Source organism: Schistosoma haematobium, chromosome 1 (genome assembly GCF_000699445.3).
Source record: "Schistosoma haematobium chromosome 1, whole genome shotgun sequence".
NCBI lineage: Eukaryota > Metazoa > Platyhelminthes > Trematoda > Strigeidida > Schistosomatidae > Schistosoma > Schistosoma haematobium.
In genome coordinates, this window is record NC_067196.1 from 26,489,007 (window position 1) to 26,512,894 (window position 23,888).

Below are 23,888 nucleotides of genomic sequence, written 5' to 3' on the forward strand. Positions count from 1 at the left end.
ATGGATTGCGATAATGCTGATGATGACTTTGGCATTTCGGAAGCCAGGCAACTCGTGAAAACAAGGAATAGGAAGAATAGAAAATCTGGGGGTTTTCAATCCATGGGTCTCAGTGCAGCAACTTTTAACGGAATAATGAAGAAAGGTTACAAAATACCAACTCCAATTCAGAGAAAGGTATAGACTCTTCCTTCGAATTGTTTCACTCCAGGCTATTCCTATGATTCTATCTGGGCGTGACGTTGTTTCTATGGCGCGTACTGGGAGTGGAAAAACAGCAGCATTTTTGATACCACTCCTTGAAAAATTTCCATGCCACTCACCTGCTGGTCCACGTGCTTTAATCATGAGTCCAACGAGAGAACTGGCTATTCAAACCTTGAATTTTACAAAGGAGGTAATCTTATTATTTATTTTTTGCATAGTGAATTAGCTTGGTAAATTTACACCACTCAAGGCCACAGTAATTCTTGGAGGTGACAAGTAAGGCGCTTTGATTATTTAATTGTGTATGTATAGAATGGAAGAGCAGTTTGCAGCACTTCACAAATCGCCAGATATGTAGGTCAATTAGGCAACATTAATATTTGCAGAATTATTGCTACGCCAGGGCGATTTTTGCACGTCCTAATGGAAATGAATTTATCGCTAAATTCTATTGAATATGTTGTGTTTGATGAAGGCGACCGGTAAGTTCCTCGAAGAAAAACTAATTTATATTTGTATCAACTGTTCATTTATGTCTCAAGTTTTATCCAGTAAAGATATCGTAGATGAAGTATTTCCAAAGACCGCTTTGTTTGGTGTCAGTAATAAGTACAACTTCAATGTGTCATCTAAGTTTTATTGAATTATATCATTGAAACTATTAGCTTATGAGTTTTCAGTATGTCGTTTTTAATATTTTAAAATCAAATGTTTCTCCATGCATGATGTTCTAAATTCCTGTTGATCCCATACCATATTTAGTTTTTCATACATCGGTTTACAGATAGGTAGTGTTAATTTCGATATGCTTTACAATAAAGTTAATGGTTTGAGTTTAAGCAGGTGTTCAGACGTTTTGTCATCGGAGATTTTCAGTTGATAAATGCATTTCAGTTAATTAGGGACAGGCTCCAGGAATAGTATTTTTCCGACGTGTTGGCATTCTTTGAAGCAACTACTCATTAAATAATTCCATAGTCATACAGTCTCGAAATGCTTTCACATGTCCACCCCTATACAACCATTGCCAGGGAAGTCATACTCACCGCCTCGCGACGGAGATGTTGTTTACAAAATTAAGAGGATGAAAAACGAATGTTCGGCGCTCTAACCGGGTTGGTGAACACAAAGAGTCCACCTAGGGGAGTTGTAAAACCCTGATTCCAAACCAACGGTGCACATGGGCCCCAGGGTCCTGAAAGAACAAGTGGCGTATGAACTTATAATTGGTCAACAGCTGTCATGGGATTGCATCTCCTAACGCTGCTTCACCGCTTTGTGGATTATACCTTTAGGTCAAAGACTCGGGGTGTGGCTTCCTAAAGAAATCACCTGCTTCTCTTTGAAAATCCAGGTGGTATCACAGCTCTCACGCAAATTAATGATTACTACTGGCCTCATTGTTATTGTATGGCGCACATATATTTGGTGCCCCCTTGTACCAATGTTTATATATTCAAGTAAATAAACGCGTTGGGTTTAGGACATCACATAAAAGGAATGTTAGAAAATACATCTCGTGTATTCAGTTCAAATCGTCCAGGCGAATAAAGTGCATGCTTCTAATCTCTTATTCTATAGTTATCAATGTCATAACAATACTTAGTGTCAGTTTTTTTTGTAATTATAATGAAATCGAGTTATTTATGGGGTCTTACTGGCACTATCGTGTACGAGTTTCCTTGGCATTCATATCGCTCCGTTAATTTTCCATTCATATGTAATTTACGCATTTCATGTAAGGAACATAGTAATCCTGCTCTAGGAGTACGAGATTAACCTGAAGAGTTGGCGACATTTTAATTCACTATCCTTCAACAACTGATAAATCATTGTTCATGTTTGGCTCTCGATCCATGACTTCATCAAAGTAGCTAGAAACAACAGGCACTTATGCTTGTTAAACATCATACAATGGACGCTTGTGACTAGTGTCTCATGAAGACTGTTAAGTGACTTAGCAACAAATTTTAGAGTCCCTTACTTTCAGCTGTTGGTGTGTGACTAACTGTAGATCACTTATTGAAATGCATGTAAAACACAAAACTTGGAATCATTGGATGTCTTAAAGCCTAATTTAGAAATGGAACTAGATCAGTACTTTATTCTGTGAATGTTATCGTATTTTATCATTAGTTGTTTTCTTTGTTGACCGTATATTATATTGGATATACCGCTACGTAAATCTTGGTGTACTTACTGTCTTATATATCCCACTAACTAAAAAAATAAAGGTATATCCTCTCATGGCATGTCACTAAGTTTCCGATTGTTGTGGATACGGAACTTTAATGTGCACACAAGATGCATAGCTAATAACGTTCCTTATATTTGTTTAACTTTGGGATTATTCTTTCTTTTTTAGGCTTTTCGAACTTGGATTTGCAGAGCAGCTTTCAGAAACTTTGAAACGTCTTCCACGTAGTCGTCAAACCTTAATATTTTCGGCAACATTGCCTAAAAACTTGGTGGAATTTGCACGTGCTGGACTAGTAGATCCTATTCTACTTCGACTCGACTTAAATTCTAAACTGAGTCAAGACTTAAAGGTATAACATATATCTGAATTTGTACTAGAATTAAGATGTGAAACTGCGTATATTTAATTTTTCCACTCATCGGTTTGACCAGAATTCACGACCCAACTATACTCTACTTTTACATTTTCATTAGAATTGCTAATAACTTGTTCAAATCTTATATACACTTTTAAATATCACTCATCACCTGGAGTTTAAATTCATATTAATGGTTCACCTAGTTACGTTTAATTTGACTTCATGCTGCTTGTTAAAACATTTCAAATCTATTTGTGTTAGCGTTTTTTGAGTGCTGAACAAATCACAAGTATCAGGTAGTACAAATATTTGCAATGGTTTGCAAACACGTATCGTTAATAAAGGGATGGGGCATAAACAATGTACAAAAAATAATCAAAAGTAATCTATGGGTTTTAATTAGGAATCTCAATTCTCAGCGTACACTTTGCACCATAGTATTGTTTTATTTTATTTTATTTCAACGCATAAATATTGGTACAAGAGGGCACCAAATAATATGCGCCACACCATATTTGTATGTGTGCGGGCTGTGATACTGCCCGCGTGCCCAGATCGGAACAGGTAGTTTTCTTAGGGGACCTCACCCCGAGCTTTTGACCTAGAGGTCTGACCCACAAGGCAGTGGAGCATCATTAGGAGATGCATTCCCATGGTAGCCGGTGACCAACGATTTGTTCCTACGCCATTTGTTCCCGCAGGATACTGGAGCCCATGTGCACCATTGGTTTGTGATCCGGTTAAAGCGCCGAACATTCGCTTTTCGTCCTCTGAATTTCGTAAACAACACCCCCGCCACGAGAAGGCAGCGAGTAGGACTTCCCTGGCAGAGGCTGTATACACGTGGCCGTGTGAGGGCATTTCGAGAGGAAGGGAGGGCTCACCCCACTCTCGACCATACCAGGGCACCATAGTAAATCAGATATACGTGAATTATTTGGTATGTGAACAATTTTGTCAGTAAAATTTACGAATTTTTAAGATGATTTAATCTTATTTCTGTTTGATAAATACGTGCCTAACGTGAAGTCGCATCGTAGTGGTTTAAACTCATTCTTCAACTATTGGGTTGCGAGTTTACTATGACTAGTAATAGCTTGATTACTTTTTAGTTTTTCTTAATATTGACATCAAGAACATCTGAACCCTCGTTAATGAAAGTAAAACCTTTGTAAAACTTGTTCTCCCAGTTATTATTATTTTCAAAAATTATCTTCCCATTAATGTAGGGCAATTTGTTAATCTGAACAGTTTCATTTTGCTTGTTAAGTACGTAGCAAGTTTAAATAAGTATTAACAATGAATCCGCTTTATGCGTTACCATTGGTTCTCCGTCCACCTGCAAATTAATTTTATCAGACGACTAAATTATTATTATTTATTACATATTACTGATTTTGAGTATTTACTCGGTATCTATGGTTTATGAAACCAGTCGTAGTAGGGTCTAAGTGGAGAAACTGACAATATCCATGAATAGAAACCTCGTTAAAAAAGTCTTCACTTGGATTTTGCATATGTCTGTGCGCTTTATTTTGCTCATGTTTATTTTATCCGAGTACTTTCCGTAAGATTGCCGAGTCAGATTCTTCACGAATCTGTTTTTAGAATATACTTCACTATGCGTTTTACAGAAATAGGATATATAACATAAATAGAACATACATACTGAACGTTAATAGAGAAAGCAACAAACGTAAGACAAAATATGACAACTTACACTTGTTAAAGCCATTACATTCAACATTGACTTGTAGTCTAATACATACAGGTCTCACTAATATCAGGCTGTCATAGTGACAGTCGTTTGAAGTGCCATATGATTGTATACTTGTTCATAAATGTCAATAGCAACATTCTCTAGTTATGGCTTAAAAATACTCTTACATTCAATTTTTCTATGTAGTTTATTTATTTTAACACATAGATATTAGTACAAGGAGGCACCAAATACATATGCGCCACACAGATCTCATTTGATATGTGTGAGAGCTGTGATACTGCCCTGGTGCCCAAACCGAAGCAGGTGGTTTTCTTAAGAGGCCACAGCCGGAGCCTTCGACCTAAAGGTTTGACCCACAAGGCAGTGGAGCATCGTGAGGAGATGCATTCCCATGGTAGCCGGTGACCAACGATTGGTTCCTACGCCATTTGTTCCCGCAGGATACTGGAGCCCATGTGCACCATTGGTTTGTGATCCGGTTAAAGCGCCGGACATTCGCTTTCATCCTCTGAATTTCGTAAACAACACCCCTGCCACGAGAAGGCAGCGAGTAGGACTTCCCTGGCAGAGGCTATATACGCGTGTCCATGTGGGAGCATTTCGAGAGGGAGAACGGACTCTCCCTACTCTTGACCTTACCAGGGCATTTGGGGGCTTTTCCATGTAGAGTTTGATCTGTGACCTTATTTATCTTTTCTGCCCCCGAATGCCCTGGTACGGCCGAGAGTGGGGAGAGTCCGCTCTCCTCTCGAAATACTCTCACACGGCCGCGCGTATACAGCCTCTGCCAGGGAAGTCCTTCTCATTGCCTTCTCGTGGCGGGGGTGTTGTTTACGAAAATGAGAGGACGAAAAGCGAATGTTCGGCGCTTTAACCGGATCACAAACCAATGGTGCACATGGGCTCCAGTATCCTGCGGGAACAAATGGCGTATGAACCAATCGTTGGTCACCGGCTACCATGGGATTGCATCTCCTTACGATGCTCCACTGCCTTGTGGGTTAGACCTTTAGGTCAAAGGCTTGGGGATTGGCCCCCTAAGATAACCGCCTGCTTCGGTTTGGGCACCCGGGCAGTATCACAGCTCACACACAAATGATGAACTCCTATGTCTATGGAAATTACTTTTCTCGCTTCGAAAAACAATCAATTAGTTCAAATTATTATCATTACAATTATTGTCATTATTAATACTATTATTATTACTATTATTGTCATTATTATTATTATTATTATTATTATTATTATTATTTTCCACATTATTCACTCTCTTTTATACTTATACAGCGGCTCGTCTTTGGTGGAAATTCGACTGTATCTAAACGTTCTCGAGTCACTGTCCGGTTGAAAATTGTATGTTACCACCGAATATAAGTACTGAAGCAGTTTTTCTGAAACCACGTGCTCCATTCAAACTGGCTGCCTTCAACGTTCGCACACTTATGCAGGTTGGATAACAGGTAGGGCTGGCTATGTCTTTGGAAAGTCTTCATATCGATGTCTGCTGTCTATCCGAGACCCGTATTCAAGACTCTGGTGAAGTACTACAAATTCGCTCTCCATCTCTCACTTCAAAAAGCTTGTTTTACGTGCGCTTATCCAGGGACCCTGTGGCATCTTCGTCTGGTCTTGCAGGCGTTGGTGTCGCACTAAGCGCTAGAGCTGAGGCAGCACTAGTCGATTGGATCCCCATTAACAGTCGGTTATGTGCTGTTAGATTAGAAAGTTCCATCAAAGCGAGAAGAAATCGGCGTGAGAAACGATGTCTTTTCGTCATCTCCGCCTATGCCCCGACAGATTGCAGCCCGGATGCAATCAAGGATGAGTTTTACCACCAGTTATCAGTTCTTCTCCAGAAAGTGCGTTCGACAGATATTGTAGTACTAGCCGGAGACTTGAATGCTCAGGTCGGGCTTCTAGGCACAGAAGAGAGTCGTTTAGGTGGCCGATGGGGACTTGTTGGTCGCAGGTCAGATAACGGGGACCGTCTACTGCAACTGTGCACAGACCACAACCTGTTTCTGGCTAGCACTAACTTTCGGCACAGTCATCGCCGATGTGCCACCTGGCGTCCTCCCTCTGCATCCCAAGCCTGGACTCAGATTGATCACATCGCGATCAGCTACCGCTGGCGTGGTTGTGTAAAGGACTGCCGCTCCTTTTGGAGTACCTATCTGGACTCTGACCATGCCTTGGTCTGCGCCAATCTTGCCTTACTTTTCAGTGGCCAACGAAGTGACCACCACCAAAAGATTGATGTTAGCAAGCTGGTTGCAACTTCTGTTGCAAATAAGTATCGAACCGAGCTAGCCTCTAGGCTAGCTACCACTCCACCGAAAAGTATAGATGAGCATTGGTTGCAATTGCATGACGCCATGAAAATGGCGGGAACAGTCAGTTGTGGATTTGCGAAACGTCCCGCTTTTAAGCACTGGGTTTCTTCTGGTTCCTTACAACTCATTGAAGCCCGTCGGTCTACTCCGGGTGACCGTGAGTTTGACCATAAACGAAGGATGTTATGTAAGGAAATTGGGCAAAGCTTGCGTAAGGACCGAGAAGCCTGGTGGTCGAAGCGTGCTAATGAGCTGGAAGCAGCAGCTGCATCTGGTAACTACCGGAAGCTCTTCCAGCTCATCCGAGCCACTGGCAGCAAGAAGTCTGGTGTGAGTGAAACAATCTGCGAGGATGATGGGATGCCAATCACTAACACCCATCGACGTCTTGGACGGTGGGCAGAATTTTTTGAAGGGCAGTTCAACTGGCCTGCTGCTCCGGCAACATCGGTCAGACTGCCCTGCCCTCCATGGCCGGTGACGACTGATCCACCAAACGAGGAGGAAGTCCGCAAGGAACTCCAACTCTTGAAGCGTTACAAATCACCTGGCCCAGATGACTTACCTCCGGCTCTTTTTAAAGATGGTGGTGACTTTTTGACTAAGGAATTGACGACGTTGTTTACAAAGGTCTGGGAGTTAGAGAGTGTACCAACGTCATGGAATGAGTCGATAGTTGTCCCTATCTTTAAAAAGGGTTCACGTCGTTCCTGTAACAACTATCGGGGGATAAGTCTACTTCCGATTGCGTCCAAGCTATTGGCTTCCGTCATACTTCGTAGGTTGTTCAAAACCCAAGAAAGATTGACTCGCGAGGAGCAGGCTGGGTTTCGTTCTGGTCGAGGATGTATTGATCATATCTTCACCCTCCGCCAAATGTTAGAACACCGCCATACTTATCAAAGGCCAACAATCGTAGTGTTTCTTGACATCAGGGCTGCCTTCGATTCGTTGGACAGGACTGTTCTCTGGGATTGTCTATTGAAGAAGGGTGTGCCTGAGAAGTTTATTAACATCCTAAAAGCCCTATATAAAAACACCTCAGGCAGAGTGAGGGCATACAACCACCTTTCTCCATTGTTCCATTCGAGTAGTGGAGTTAGGCAGGGTTGCTCAATCTCACCATTCCTCTTCAACTTTGCCATCGATGACATTCTGGAAACAGCTCTGATGAATGTAAGTAATGGCGGCGTAGATATGTTGCCTGGAGAAAGACTTCTCGACCTTGAGTATGCGGACGATATTGTCTTACTGTGCGATAATGCCCAAGGCATGCAATCCGCACTTAATCAGTTGGCAATCAGTGTCCGTGGGTATGGTATGTGTTTTGCACCTTCGAAGTGCAAAGTACTCCTACAAGACTGGCAGGATTCCAATCCTGTACTCACCCTGGATGGTGAGCAGATAGACGTAGTCGAGAAGTTCGTGTATCTGGGTAGCTGCATAAGTGCTGGTGGGGGTGTGAGTGATGAGATCAATGCACGTATAGTGAAAGCCAGAGCGGCTTATGCCAATCTGGGCCACCTTTGGCGCCTTCGTGATGTTAGTCTGGCTGTAAAAGGTCGGATTTACAACGCGTCGGTGAGAGCAGTTTTGCTCTATGCTTGTGAAACCTGGCCTCTCCGAGTTGAGGACGTTAGACGACTCTCTGTGTTCGATCATCGCTGTCTCCGAAGGATTGCTGACATTCAGTGGCAACACCATGTCAGTAATGCAGAGGTTCGGCATCGTGTGTTCAGGCACAGAGACGATACTGCAATTGGTGTCACCATCTTGAAACACCGACTTCGGTGGCTTGGACATGTTCTCCGAATGTCGTCCCAGAGGATTCCACGTCGTGCATTATTTGCCGACTCTGGGACTGGTTGGAAGAAGCGGAGAGGTGGTCAGTGCATGACATGGTGTCGTGGCATGAAAGAAAGCTGTAAAGGACTGGCTTCTGTCGGTCCTTCACGACTCCCTGGTTGGAGTCCGAGAGATGGTGCTACACAGTGGCTAGAGATGTTATCAGATATGGCTCAGAATAGAAGCCAGTGGCGATCCTGCAAAACCTTCTTTCACTTTCTTCATAAAAAGTGGTTGTGTCTCCCTTACCTGAAAGATTCCTTCCGATTGTACCTTTCCGTTCCCTCATTTCTACCATACTACCTTACACCAATCTCTTCGTTATTGTTCCCTTCTTTTGCACTCCTTAGCTTTTTTTTTCTATTTCTCTTCGAATTCTCATTGTTTTGTGTGGCGCATATATATTGGCGCTCTCTTGTACCATTATTCATGTGTTCAAGTAAATAAATAACAAGGTTTATGTTAGTATTGTCACATTTCCTCTTATTATTTCTTAGTGGACATGTTTTGAATTCCAGAGATGTTTACTTTTGTTAAAGACGGTATGTCATTCTAAATGTTTTTAATTATTCTTAGTTAGCACACATAACTTGCCTTCCAGAAGAGAAGAATATAATTCTTATACATTTATTGGGAAAGGTGATACACAAGGATGAGCAAGCTGTAGTGTTTTTTGCCACCAAGCATCATGTTGAATCCTTTCAAATGGTAGGTATATACATATAGAGCTGATTGTTTTGAAGTTTTTAATTTCATTGTTTAGTTCAGTAAGTAACTCACCTAGTATCGACTTTCACTTTTTAACACTGGTTTGATTTGTCTTACTAAGCTTCTTGCCATATGGTTTTTGCGTTATAGTAACATAATCTCCTTACTGTCAGGTAGCTAACAAATATTTTTAGAGATTTGTTTCGTTATAAGCTTGTGTGTTTGATTGTATTTAGAATAATTTCGAATGATTTATACATATGGAAGGGCTTCGAATTTCGGTCAAACGAAATAAGTTAACCCTCACCGTACTGTACTATCACTAGAAAACCATCCAATAGATTCAATTAATTTTATACATATTTGCACGTGCCCAATCGGATTGATGATGTAGTCCATTCCTATCTACAGTAGAGATCATTTCTGTAATCACTGTTAAGACAGTGCTTCTTTACATGTCTTAATTAGCTGCTTACTAGAAAAAAAGTTGTCGTCAAAGATTAGTTGTACTAAATAATCGTCTGTTTATTTTCTGGGTCAACACATCAAAAACACTTCTAATGTATCCTTTCGTTTAGTTTAGTCTACCTACTTGGACGTAACAGCTACGCGCTACGATGATGCTTTATGAATGTTGTATCTTTTTATAATATTCACATTTCTTATCTAACAAAACTCGGTCATCGAGAGATCTAATAAAAACTCTAGAATCATAATTGTGTGTATCTTCAGCTGTTTTTGCTCTAATGGTGTCACTTGACTGGATCATGCGCAGGGTATTCGATTGCTTCTTGATCCTTAAGTTTGCATTCTGCTTTCAAGCTTTGATATACCTTAATCATTGAAAAGATAAGAAGTTGCTATTGAATCTCTTATTGCATACTGGTCTACGGCACTGAGCAGATAATGCATAGCGAATAACCACAGTTGAGTCCTATATTTGCATTTTAGAATCCCAGCATATATCTGTGATATTAAGTTATGAGGTTTTGACCACCGAAATATGCTGTTTCATTTCACGTTATACAACATTTGGAGTTTCAATATTCTGTTTTAACAAACAGTTTAATAAGGACAATTTGAAATCACTAACACTCGTTGTAGATGCGAAGAAATAAGCTTTTCATAAAGGGTTTATGGTAATGTGAATAAGGTACGGTAAACCAATTTATTATCGTACGCGAAATTACGCAGGGCCTTCGTAGAATATGAAAACGATACATTAAATACATATCTTCCTTGAGTTGTTCTTTACATACTTCACTATTCTCCCAATCCTGTTGTTATTCCGATTGCTTTCCGTTTTCGTCCCCCTTCTCTTTATTTCAATCTCCTGCTGGTAGACATTCCACTTCCAGTTCCTGCTACTTACTATTTACGTCTGTTCACATAAGTGGCGCACACCAAAGTATGAATAAAATAACATTAAAAAATAAGGAGAAGGATTTGTGATAAACTGAATATGTTTAAGTGAGGTTGACTAAAACTTCCTATCTACTTATCATGGAAAATGGTCTTTCAAAAACGTTTTGTTAACACACGTACACATATGCAATAGTCTCTCACTTTCTAGTTCTAAATACATCCCATCGCTTTATACTGTAATGTGAGTCGTGGTTTTATGATATATTGCAGACTATTGGATATAATTTCTTCGTTAAAAGTTTGTATACACATGTCAAAATTTGAATAACAAGGCGTTTATGAGTTCACTTTTTTGTACAGTTATTAACCGATCTTGGCTTCGAATGTACGTGCATTCATTCGGGACTTGATCCAAGCGCAAGAAATCTTTCTCTAAAGAAATTTCGTTCTCGAACTGCTCGTGTGTTACTTGTAACAGATGTTGCTGCAAGAGGTGTGGATATTCCTCATCTTGATAATGTAATTAATTTCCATTTTCCTGCCCAACCCAAACTCTTTTTGCATCGAGTGGGTAAGTTCTACTTTTATTTATGTATTTATTATAATGTAAATAATCCAGGTACGTTAAAAGAATTTTCAGACAGTTTTCTCTGATAGTAATTTTCGCTCCGCTACTTAGCACAATATTTAGAATCTTTTATTATTTTATCTGAATAAGATCTATCATTTATCTAACTAGTGATAAAATTCGGTACTACGTTGTTTTCATTTATTTCTGTAAATGTAAGCCACACAATCCCTCAGTTGAACTCCCCAACGTATCGATGTTAAGTGACACTTGACGACAAGGCGGATCGGTTGTTAGAAATGCATCCATAATTTCTCTAGCATCAAGGCACTAGGTCCACTTATATCTTGCCTTGTCAAGACTTTTTCGTACTCATCCTAGTAAATATCCTGTCTTTTATTTCCTATATGTTGCTGTTAAGTGTAAGATGACTACGTATCGTTCTATAATTGTGCGAATTTTGCGTTCCTCATTGTTCCGACCCATTTCGTGTTCAAATACGATATTGAGAATAAATAATACAAGTTAGGGTAAATTGGTCCTACAGTTTGTTGTCTGCGAAAGGGTACGAAAGGAAGATTTATATCTGGAACGTTCAAGGTGATATTTTCTCAGCGATCCAGAGCAGTAAAATCATGCGTTAACTTGAAATTATGGACCCAAAATCAACATATCTAGTTTTTTGAGAAATGTCTGGCTCCAGGATAAACGTGACAACTGTAGAAAAATATCATAAAAAGTTCTTTAATAGATTGTCCATTGTTATCTGATTCTTCCATTTTTTCATATTCCAAATATTATTTCATATTTATTTTTTAGGTCGTGTCGCTCGTGCTGGTCGACGTGGGGTTGCTTATTCTTTAGTCGATCCCGAAGAGTTACCTTACCTATTAGATGTATTCATGTTTTTAGGTAAAGAGTGGAAAGTGTGTCAGTCATCAAATAAACAAGTAGAATGGGAAAGTGACTGTGTTGGCAGAGCACCAAGAAGCATTATGAGCAATCTGGCCGCTCGTATTGAAAGTATTTCATCCAAAAATTCTTCTCTTGTATGTGTCATACTAAAGTTATATGACATTATTATTGTTATTTTTATTTAAACACATAAACATTGGTACAAGGAGGCACCAAGTAGATATGCGCCACATAAATCGTTCGATTTGTGTGAGGGCTGTGATACTACCCTGGTGCCCAAACCGAAGCAGGTGGTTTTCTTAAGAGGCCACAGCCGGAGCCTTCGACCTAAAGGTTTGACCCACAAGGCAGTGGAGCATCGTGAGGAGATGCATTCCCATGGTAGCCGGTGACCAGCGATCGGTTCCTACGCCATTTGTTCCTTCAGGATACTGGAGCCCATGTGCACCATTGGTTTGTGATCCGGTTAAAGCGCCGGACATTCGCTTTTCGTCCTCTGAATTTCGTAAACAACACCCCTGCCACGAGAAGGCAGCGAGTAGGACTTCCCTGGCAGAGGCTGTATACACGTGGCCGTGTGAGAGCATTTCGAGAGGAAGAGAGGGCCCACCCCACTCTCGGCCATACCATGGCATTTGTGGGCTAGTTATATGACAATTCTTGTTTGTTGTACATATTAGAAATAATGTATCTGTTATATATATAATCCTAATCAATACATGCGAAAAATATTTGTAATATGGTTGAATCAGTTAGAACTAATCAAGAAGTCAGCGTGTCTGAGTCCGTTATGATCTCTTTGCTGCTTGCTTACCGATACCTTTTTCCTCAGTCAAATGTTTTACCTTTTCACCTTCATCGTTGTTCGAATATGTCTCTTTGCAAACTACCTTTACCAAAAACCAACCGATGTCCTATTTCATCGCTTATTACTTACTTACTTACGCCTGTTACTCCTAATGGAGCATAGGCCGCCGACCAGCATTCTCCAACCCACTCTGTCCTGGGTCTTCCCTTCCAGTTCTATCCAATTTTTGTTCATTTTTCTCATGTCTATCTCCATTTCTCGACGTAATGTGTTCTTTGGTCTTCCTCTTTTCCTTTGGCCTTGAGGATTCCATGTGACGGCTTGTCTTGTGACGCAGTTGGGTGCTTTCCTCAATGTGCGTCCTATCCACTTCCAGCGCTTCTTCCTGATTTCTTCCTCCTCTGGGATCTGGTTTGTTCTCTCTCACAGTTGGTTGTTGCTAATAGTGTCCGGCCAACGGATCCGAAGTATTTTGCGTAGACAACTGTTAATAAACACCTGTATCTTCTGGATGATGGCGTTCGTAGTTCTCCAGGTTTCTGCTCCATACAGTAGAACTGTATTGACATTTGTATTGAAAATCCTGACCTTGGTGTTGGTTGACAGTTGTTTTGAGTTCCAGATGTTTCTAAGTTGTAAATATGCTGTTCTTGCTTTGCCGATTCGCGCCTTCACATCTGCATCAGATCCACCCTGTTCATCGATGATGCTGCCTAAATATGTAAAGGTTTTTACATCTTCCAAATCTCCGTCAAGTGTGACTCGGTTGTTGCATGTTGTGTTGTATTGGAGAATTTTGCTTTTCCCTTTGTGTATGTGGAGACCTACTGCTGCTCAGGCTGCTGCTACACTGGTCGTCTTCTCCTGCATTTGTTGTTGCGTTTGGGATAGAAGGGCCAGATCATCTGCGAAGTCTAGATCGTCTAATTGCATCCTAGATGTCCACTGTATCCCGTGTTTCCCTTCAGATGTTGAGGTCTTCATGATCCAGTCGATCACCAGGAGAAAGAGAAAGGGTGAGAGTAAGCAACCTTGTCTGACACCGGTCTTTACTTCGAACGACTTTGTCAACTCTCCTCCATGCACGATTTTGCAGTTTAATCCATCATAGGAAATCTGTATGATATTGACCATCTCAGGTACGCCGTAGTGTCGAAGAAGCTTCCATAGTGTTGTTCTGTCCACGCTATCGAATGCTTTCTCGTAGTCAATGAAGTTGATGTAGAGTGATGAATTCCATTCAATAGATTGTTCCACAATGATCGTAGTGTTGCGATTTGGTCTGTACACGATCTATCCTTACGGAATCCTGCCTGTTGGTCACGAAGTTGGGCGTCTACGCAATCCTTCATCCTGTTTAACAATATCCTGTTGAAGACTTTTCCCGGTATTGAGAGAAGAGTGATGCACCTGTAGTTATCACAGTTGCTGAGATCTCCCTTCTTTGGTATTTTGATCAGAAGTCCTTCTTTCCAGTCTGTTGGTACTTGTTCTTCATCCCAAATCTTCCGGAAAAGAGTGTGGAGTATCCTTGCAGTTACTGCTACATCTGTTTTCAGCGTCTCTGCTGGAATGTTGTCTGGTCCTGCTGCTTTGCCACTCTTGATTTGTCTGATGACCATGCTGATCTCTTCAGTTGTTGGTGGGCCAACACTGATTGGGAGGTCCGTGGGTGCTGCTTCGATGTTGGGTGAGTTCAGTGGAGCTGGTCGATTCAAGAGTTCTTTGAAGTGTTCTACCCACCTGTTTCGTTGTTCTTCAATGTTGGTGATTATCTTACCTTCCTTGCTTTTCACTGGTCGTTCTGGTTTACGGTGATTTCAAGAGGGTTTCTTTGTTGTGTCATACAGTTGTCTCATGTTTCCTTCTCTCGCAGCCTTTTCCACCGTCATTGCTAAATCCTCCACATATTTACGTTTATCGGTTCTGATGCTCCTCTTCACTTGCTTGTTTGCTTCTGTGTATTCAGCTTTTGACTTGGCTTTTTCTGCTCATGTTCGACTGGTATTGATTGCTGCTTTCTTGTTCCTCCTTTCTTGAATCGTATCCAGAGTATCAACAGTGATCCATTCCTTGTGATGGTGCTTCTTGTGACCCAGGACCTCATGACATGTTGAAGTGATTGCCTCTTTGATCCTCTTCCAGTTGCTCTACATAGTAGTTTCTTCTCCATTGAGTAGATCATGAAAGGCTTGGAACTTATTGCTGAGGACTATCTTGAATTTGTTGAGTTTGTCAGTATCCTGAAGAAAGGCCGTATTGAACATATGTGATGTTGTTCGCCCCATTGTCCAGTGCTTCTTGAGTTTCAATTTCATCTTGGCGACCAGCAAGTGATGGTCTGATGCTGTATCAGCTCCTCTCTTGGTTCTTACGTCTTCCATCGTCCTCCTGAACTTTTTGTTGATGCAAATATGGTCGATTTGATTTTGTGTAGTGTGATCCGGTGAAGTCCATGTGGTTTTATGTATGCGTTTATGTGGGAATATGGTGCCGCCTATGACCAGTTTATTGAGGGAACATAGGTTTGCAAATCTCTCACCATTTTCGTTCCTTTCTTCCAGTCCATGTCGTCCCATGATGTCTTCATATCCAGTGTTATCCATTCCAACCTTGGCATTGAAATCTCCCATCAGAATGGTCAAGTCCTTTGTTGGGCACTTGTAGACGATTGACTGCAACTTATCGTAGAATTGTTCTTTAACGTCTTCATTGTAGTCGTTGGTAGTTGCATAACATTTGATGACGTTCATTAAAATGTCCTCTTTCTTTGTTTTGAAGGAGGCTTTGATCCTTGGTCCATGAGATTCCCATCCTATAAGTACATTTTGTGCCTGTTTTGACAGCATCAATGCAACTCGTTGTGTGTGTGGGGCATTTTCTTTCTCATGGCCAGAGTATGACAGAAGCTCTTCTGAAGCTAGTCGTTGTTGTCCAACTTGTGTCCAGTGTGTTTCACTGATCCCAAGAACTTCTAGTTTGTATCTCCTCATTTCTGCAGCAATCCGGAAGACTCTCCCAGTCTCCCACATTGCACGAACATTCCATATACCTAGATACGTGGTTGCTCTAGTTGTCAGAAGGGGCATCGGCCTCGTGGCTTCCGAAGGAACTCGTCTTTCACAATGAGGCGTCATAGTTCTTCTAAATGAAGACCTTCTGACTCCCAGGGTAGAGTTCAAGTGGCTTGAATATTTTTTTCTGGTTAGCGTTTTTTAGCGAGTTAGTTTTCTATGGGATGGGGTCGCTAACCTCATGCTCAACTCTCCTCCTTTAACCGGGCTTGGGACCGGCAGTAGCCCCAGAGGGGCTCCAGGCGGAGTTGATTACACTAACTAGTGGAAGTTAATTTTTAGGTGTTTTGTTAGGCGATCATCCGGTTTTAGCACTGAAATGCCAGCTTCCTTTTCGTAAGTCTAATAAATTAGCGGAGTGATATAAAGATTGAATATGCGTATATCTCAGATAACTAAGTTAAACTTTAACCATTACCATACACACATGGACATCTCATTCGTTATTTAGCCTTGAACTGTCATGAGCTCGTGGACAAGTGATATTATGTTCTACCGGCTCAGCCTATCAAGAACAAGTTTAAGCTATTTATGTAAAACTAAGTGGAAAAATATTTCCAGCTCATATTTAGAGTCATTTTAAAACTGAAAAATAATATTGTTCCATATCCCTGAAGGCTTCGAAATTTAAACTTATGTAATGAATTTCCTTGAAAAATATTGTCGGAATCCCTCAACAAGAAAATTAGTTTAATCATTCTAATTAGTAACTGCTTTCTAAAGAATCAATTTTGAAATGTTCAGGAATCAATGAAGAAAGTTTGTGTCAATGCGATGAAGCGATTCCTTCAAACTCGTCCAAATGCATCTTGGGAATCTATTCGACGTGCAAAAGATCTAAGAGATGCACATTTTTCATTGCCTGTTCACCAGATTTTTGGTAAGAATACAGTAAAAAGATTTATTTTATATTAGCTTCATCCGAGTATATTATTCATAGACTTTTAATATAGATTTTGTGAATAAAAACGCATGATTAAAGATTATCATACATTGCGTAATGAGTAAATCAGAGATTCATTAACGATTAATAAGCCAACTTTGTATATTATTCATTGTGTGATTGGTGCTGTGATTTCCATAGAGTTCAAATTATGAAATGTCACGTAAATATATCGTTATTTTACAGGCTATAAAACTCACTGTATAATAAATCTTTGTAGATTAACCTTCCAACGATGTAGATGTGTGTATTACTTCAATAAGGGTGAAGCTGAAACCTTACTAATTATTTAGTGAATGTGTATTTGGATAGATCGTCACAGATCGTGTAAACTTTATTTATTTAACGGATTGTAAAGTACAGCCAGTTGGATAGATTTCAGTCAAGAATTACCATAAAGAATATTCAAGTTGCTTTATCACCAGCAATGAAAAGTTGGCTTAAAATGTACATTTAATAAGTTTTTTTACACATGATAGTTGTTTAAGACGGAATATTCCAAAATTACACTGTCGAAGTTATAAGTTAATATCAACTTAATATCAATTTCATCCAGTACAACCAAGAGGAGTCATTTTGGAAACCACAGGAATGACATGCTATCTTCTTCCAATTGAAGGGTTATTATTTTTACATTCTTATCATTTTAAATTTCGGCGTCTTGGACTGTAAAACAAAATTTAATGTAATCTAAACAGTCTAGTCATAGGTCATGATACATAATTACACTTAATATATTACTGAAAACCTATTCAAGTTGTTCATTAACAGAGTAGGCACAGTGATGTGTTAATTTTCTCAAAGAATATTTTGTTGATACACTACTGTTGTTTTTATTGTGTATACTATACTCTTGAATCTTGTTTCCTTTATAATTCCTTTTCCATTACGAAGATACCTTTTATTCGCTTTGTAGATAATTCAGCAGAAAAAGAAGATGGGACAAGTAATGAGATATTAGGTGTCATACGACAACTCAAATTGCCTGTGAGTTACATGCATTAAACCTTTTCATAAGATAATAATTGTTTATATTCTGACAGTGTTAAGCAATGAACACTGTCAGTTTTGTATCTCACGCATACGGAATACATGATTAAAAAGGATAAACAAAAAGTATCGTCTTTTGGACATATGAAAGTAGCTGCTGGACCTTATAACTCATTCTACACTGCTCTTATCAATATAGTTTATTTTTGGTTCGGTTGAATTCATATTGAGTTTTGAATGGATATCATTCTCTCGTAAATGCCAAGCGGATTTTTTTTTACAATGACTTTTTAGTACTCAGTTGTGTACAGAAACATTTTTGACAAGAAACGGCTGGATAATATTTATAAATAAAATGAAGAGTACTAGATAAATGAACTCGTAAACTCTTATGTATACATCTATTTGACTTCTGTTTTTATGAGTTTTAACACCTGATTAGTCTGAAGCAGTTTTCAACACAAATCGATAGCAACTAAATGATCAAAGCAATCTGGAACTAGTAAATGATTATTTCGTTATCAGTTTCGAGCACTTTAGGAAATCATACAATTCATTTATAATATCATGGTGGTTTAACCACTGAAATCTATTCTTCAACATCGTTCAATTTCAGGTAATCGTTGATACAGAACAGTTGATTAAGTTTTGACGTGTAGGTCAAGAAGTTTTGCTCGTCATCATGAAGTTTGAACTCCCAGGCTTTTTTCTTTCATTGAAACAATGTACTGTTCAATGTTAGGTCACCACTGAAATCCTGTAAGCACTAGATGTCTGTTTCATTCTAGTAAGGGACTCCTCAGCAGGGTTCATCCACGATCTCGCACGCAGGATTTGAACCCAGGACCTTCGGTTTCGCGTGAATGCTTAACCTCGAGACCACTGAACTGGGATCCCACGGTGTTAATGTCTAACTTCAAACAATCCGCGATATTGCGCAACCATCTTCCATTGTCTTCAGTGGGTGACTGCTTCATGGTTGTGCTCTAATAGTCACGGCTTTTCACTAGAACTCCCAGAATTACCTGTCGAAGCTAGTCACCGTTTTTGTTTATTGAGCGCAAAAGGACTTTTTTTGTTGTGCTTCTAAATTTACAAGCTCCCTGTTTTCGTTCTATGTGAATAAACGCTGAGTTATTCCTCAAGTATTTCAGATTACGATCTTACAACATTTCGACTATGAAGCATTAAACAAAAACTTACCACATATATTTCCATGTTGAAGCTTACTGAATTATCGTTTTTCACATTTTAACTGCTTCAAGTAATTTTGATACTTATTCAATAGTATACTGGGATTTTATTTGTACAATGTTATACTTATACAGAAATGTGCCTTAAAGAATGTTTAAAGTTCCTTTTTTACTTATTTTCTTACAGACTATATTTGAAGCTTTGGGCAAACATGTGAATCCTGAAGCTTTTGCTACAATGATGAAGAAAAGAAAACTACATGATCACATTATAGCACGCCGTGCTGCTCAGCGAGCTGTAGGTCAAACCAACAATGTACTGAAGGTGAGACATTATATATATATAGGATGATGACTTAATAAGCATAACTACCTTAAAATACGAGCTTCGGTGACCTCCTGCATACGTTCTACACTAGCCGTTTCAGAGAACGTCAAACCGTACATTATTTGCGACACTTAGATCGAGTACAAAAAACTATGAGGCAATCAGTTTATGATATGGTGCCATTAAATGAAGGATAGTTACATTGTACGAGGTTCTGTTCTCTCTTCATATGTTTCGAGATGAATCGTTTTGATTCATTATGGCAGCATTCATCAATCTGTAAATAATGTGCGTAGTTAAATTATAATCCTATTTCTTCTCCATATTCTCTTTTTAATGAATTTCATTGGCATTGACTTCCTTGATGTACAATACTATTCTGTTTACAAATGCAAATAACCAAATGAACATAAAATCATTTCATTGATCTTAAAGTTATGTTAGTCCGTCAGTGAATGAAGCCTTTTTAATTAGTCTATTGTATATCATAATCATATTGTCTAGTTACGTAGTAGGTTTTCGTTAATTATGGAATAGTAGTGTAGTAGTAGTTCAATGGCCGGGATCTTTGAATTTCGGGTTCAAACCCCGTTCCACTTAAGTTCAAACACCCAGGTAGTATCATTAGCACTCACATTTAAAATGGAACTTGAAGCCAATTACAAAAATCTGTAACTGGCAAATATGTTAACATAAATTACTGTTTCACCTATACATTTGAACGATTTTACTCAAATCCCTATAATTCTCTCCCCTCTTAGAATTTAGTAGAGAGAAAGGTCTCATTAACGGACCAACTAGGTGCATGTAATGCTAATGATGAAATGTCGGATAATTTGGAAAATATTGACTTCTTTGTCCCATATTCACGTGGTGATGAAGCAACAGAGAATGGATTATCAATTACTGGAACAAAAAGTCAATTTTATTTAGATGCAGCAGCGGCTTCACTAGATTTACCAAATGATGAATCCCAACAAGTCAAGTAATGGCAATTTTTAATTTATTTAATTTAATGATTAATTGATTTCATTAATTGGATTGCTTTCTCGACTAAGTTTATACTTTGCAAAACATCTTTTTGTGCTTATATAGTGATTATCTTGATTAGATTTTTAATCATTTTTTATTATTTATCATTATATTCTTTTACTGTCTTGTATTCCTGAAACACTATCTCACTATTCGGTTCCCTTAGGAAAATTAAAAGCGAAAGAAAACAGTTCATGTCTCAGTAAAGTTTATTTATAATACCTCTTCTTCTCCTTTAGTGCTGATTGGTTGGAAAGGAACCAATCAACGTGTTTTGAGCGTGGATTAGTTAGGACTGTCTTGTCAACATTCATCTGGAGAAATACCTTGATAAATAAAATACTCGGGTCTCAAATATGAGTGATGAATTCAAATCACACTTCATATAATTTGATTTGTTCAGCCTGGTGATATTACTATCACCCTTCACGCTAATCTATACAACTCAAAGCAAAGTACATAAAACATGCACGTGATAAGAGTCTCACTATTTATTTCATTATTTTTTTTTAATCTAAAGCAAACATTCAGTCATTAATTTTTATTATGGGTTTATTACCAATAGGTTCATTTTAGCTAGTCAGAAATGTTTAATTAAACTTTTTATAACCGATGGAATACAAAGTCGGTAAAGATTATTACGATTTTTTAAACTTGTGCCGTACACTTAAACTTCATTAAATAAATAACTTATGTCCTACATTTCGGTTCTTTTATTTCCTAATAATAATTCAGTGGTGGAGTTGCAGGATCACATAGTCGAAAGGTTGTTTGGGATCGTAAACGCAAACGATTTACTGGAATGGATGCTGCTCAAGGTAAAGCAAATATGAAACGTATTAAAACTGAAAGTGGCGTATGGATTCCTGCATCATACAAAACAGACAAGTGGGTCATTATCATTAATTGAATCTAATTTTCCCCAAAAATATGACATCATCAATCACTGTAATTGATTTATTTTACTGAATACCTTTCACTGTATAAATAAGTATATACATTTGTCCAAATTGAAAATTAAAGGTCTATTATGTGTTTGTTTATGAGATATGAAATAACGTGAAATATTAACCCCTAAATAATGCTTCTGATGCATTTTATTTTACATAGTTATGTTGAAGTGCAATTGTATGACAAAATGAGGGACTTACTAATCCCTTACAATTCATTGCACACTATTCTATTCTAATTGTGACTTTTTTTTCACAACGTAATGCATCTCTCTCTAACCGTTATATTCTTATTCTTTTGTTAAGATATAAGTTATGGCTTAAAAAATCGAAGTCAGATATTATACAGGAAACAAGCAAAAATACAGAAGAATCATCCTCCTTTATCGATGCTTCAAATACGCGTAAACGATTTTCAAAGTATGGTGATGTAATTGAATTACCTGATACAAATGAAGTGACCGGTAAACAAAACCACTTTTTCAAATCATCGACGGGGCACAAGAGTAAAAAACAGCAATTAACACCGAAATTCACAGTAATCGGATCACAAAAATGGCGTAAGTAAAAAGTTTTGTCAATAATCTAATTTTAACAACCATTTTTTAAAACATCAATATATCTTTATGATCAAATTTTTTGGCTAAATGGTATTCTTTAGTAATTTTTATTCAGTTGATAAAACTTAATCGAGCCATTAACACTTGGACTGAGCCATATTAACAGATGTAGAATACCTGATTGGGGTACGGGGGATTCTCATATCCAGTGATTAGAGACTTTGAATGACGTAGCTCAAAGTCGTTTTCGATGGCACAGGTACATTCACCCTTTTTCTTCACCCAGATTCTAAGTTTCTGAATTCCTTATAATTTTTTTCAAAATTTAACTAATTTATACTTTTTTTGAATCGTATCTCCGTTCCCTAATCCTTCCAATCACCATTTATACTGTCACTACCTCTACTAATCTGAGATTTATACTGACGAGTTTATGTCTGTACCAATGGGTTGTAGCAACTCGGACCGATGCCCTTACGGACCAGGTTTTACTTTTATACTGAATGACAGTTTTGCTGAAATGTGCCATAATCACTATTATCATTTTATGTAACTGTAGGATTAAATTGTGGCTCACTTGTAGTAGTAATAGTATATAATCAAAAGTATCAGACCTCACCTTTACATAACCTGTTAATCAAATACATGTACATACTTCTCAGTAAAATGTCAAAATCATACATGAAATACATTATTTGCACATCTTTTAACAGTCTCTTACAAGCTTCACTGTACCCTCATCCCTATTTTTGTCTTGATTGCTTTCAGTTTCCTTCTCTTTTCTCTTTATATCAATCTTTTCAACTCTATGCCCGCACACATTCCGCTTCCGACTGGTTACAGACTACTTATGTCTGCAAACATAAGTAGCATACTCCGCAATTATACTAGCCAAACAAACAGATGGTTTGTACAAACATATCCTTTAACTTGATTTCTCCATATATATATATGTATATATATATATATTTGTACACTAATTTTAGAAGACCGAGCAACTTCTCGACAGAAAGAACGTTTACAGAATGCAGAAGAAAGGCAAAAAATACGTAAACCGAAAGGATCTCGAACATTTGGTCAACTCAGGCTACCTGAGCAAATATTGAAGCAACGTAAATTGCGCGAAAAACAGAAACAGCGTGCTCAGAAAAACAGGAATAATAACCAGTCACACAAAAAACGAAAACATTAAAGTATTTTAACTATACTAACTTCTGTACAGTTAATTTTTTTATTGAGATAACGTAATTAAGGAATAAGAATTGTATTGTGAACAATATACACCTTGTTTATGTTTATTGAAAACAGTTAATGGTGAACTATTTTATTTAAACACTGGGTAATGAACTAGTTCTGGATTAAGCGATATAACCATTGTAAAGTCCGTGACCGTATATTGTTGGGACCTGCTTTTGTTGTAGTGCGTTAGTTCTTTTGCAACATTGCAGTGAAAAGAGTCCATTCTCATAAACCTTAGTGATAAATCACGGTTGATCGGGTAATTATTTCTAGAAGTAGCAGTTTGTACGAATAACAATGGTAAAATGGACATATTTTTCTTTCATTAGATAATATTCATGTACAGTATAACAGACAGTTCAACTACAGTTTACAGTCATTGCGCTGTCATCTGCTATTCACAAAACGTCGAATGCTTTTTTTCTCGCATAATGTTCAATCTGCTAGAAAAACTTTTAATAGTGAATTACTAGCGCCATTTTATATCGACACTTACTCACTCATTAAGTAGTGGGTGTTTATTGTTGCTGCAACTAATTTTATAAACTT

At 38.4% G+C, this 23,888-nt stretch overlaps 1 protein-coding gene across 1 annotated transcript; it reads left to right on the top strand.

Moving 5' to 3' along the window:
- Positions 1 to 23,725, top strand: DDX54 (ATP-dependent RNA helicase ddx54; the record flags this gene model as incomplete). Its single annotated transcript, XM_035730517.2, has 16 exons — positions 1 to 177; positions 212 to 397; positions 434 to 483; positions 520 to 561; positions 594 to 689; positions 2,573 to 2,756; positions 9,243 to 9,374; positions 11,100 to 11,310; positions 12,127 to 12,356; positions 16,849 to 16,984; positions 17,964 to 18,034; positions 19,418 to 19,555; positions 20,320 to 20,543; positions 21,326 to 21,478; positions 21,847 to 22,100; positions 23,087 to 23,725. 16 exons carry the CDS (start codon positions 1 to 3, stop codon positions 23,290 to 23,292), a joined length of 2,490 nt encoding a protein of 829 aa, XP_035588021.1. The 3' UTR covers positions 23,293 to 23,725.
- Positions 23,726 to 23,888: the final 163 nt, after the last annotated feature.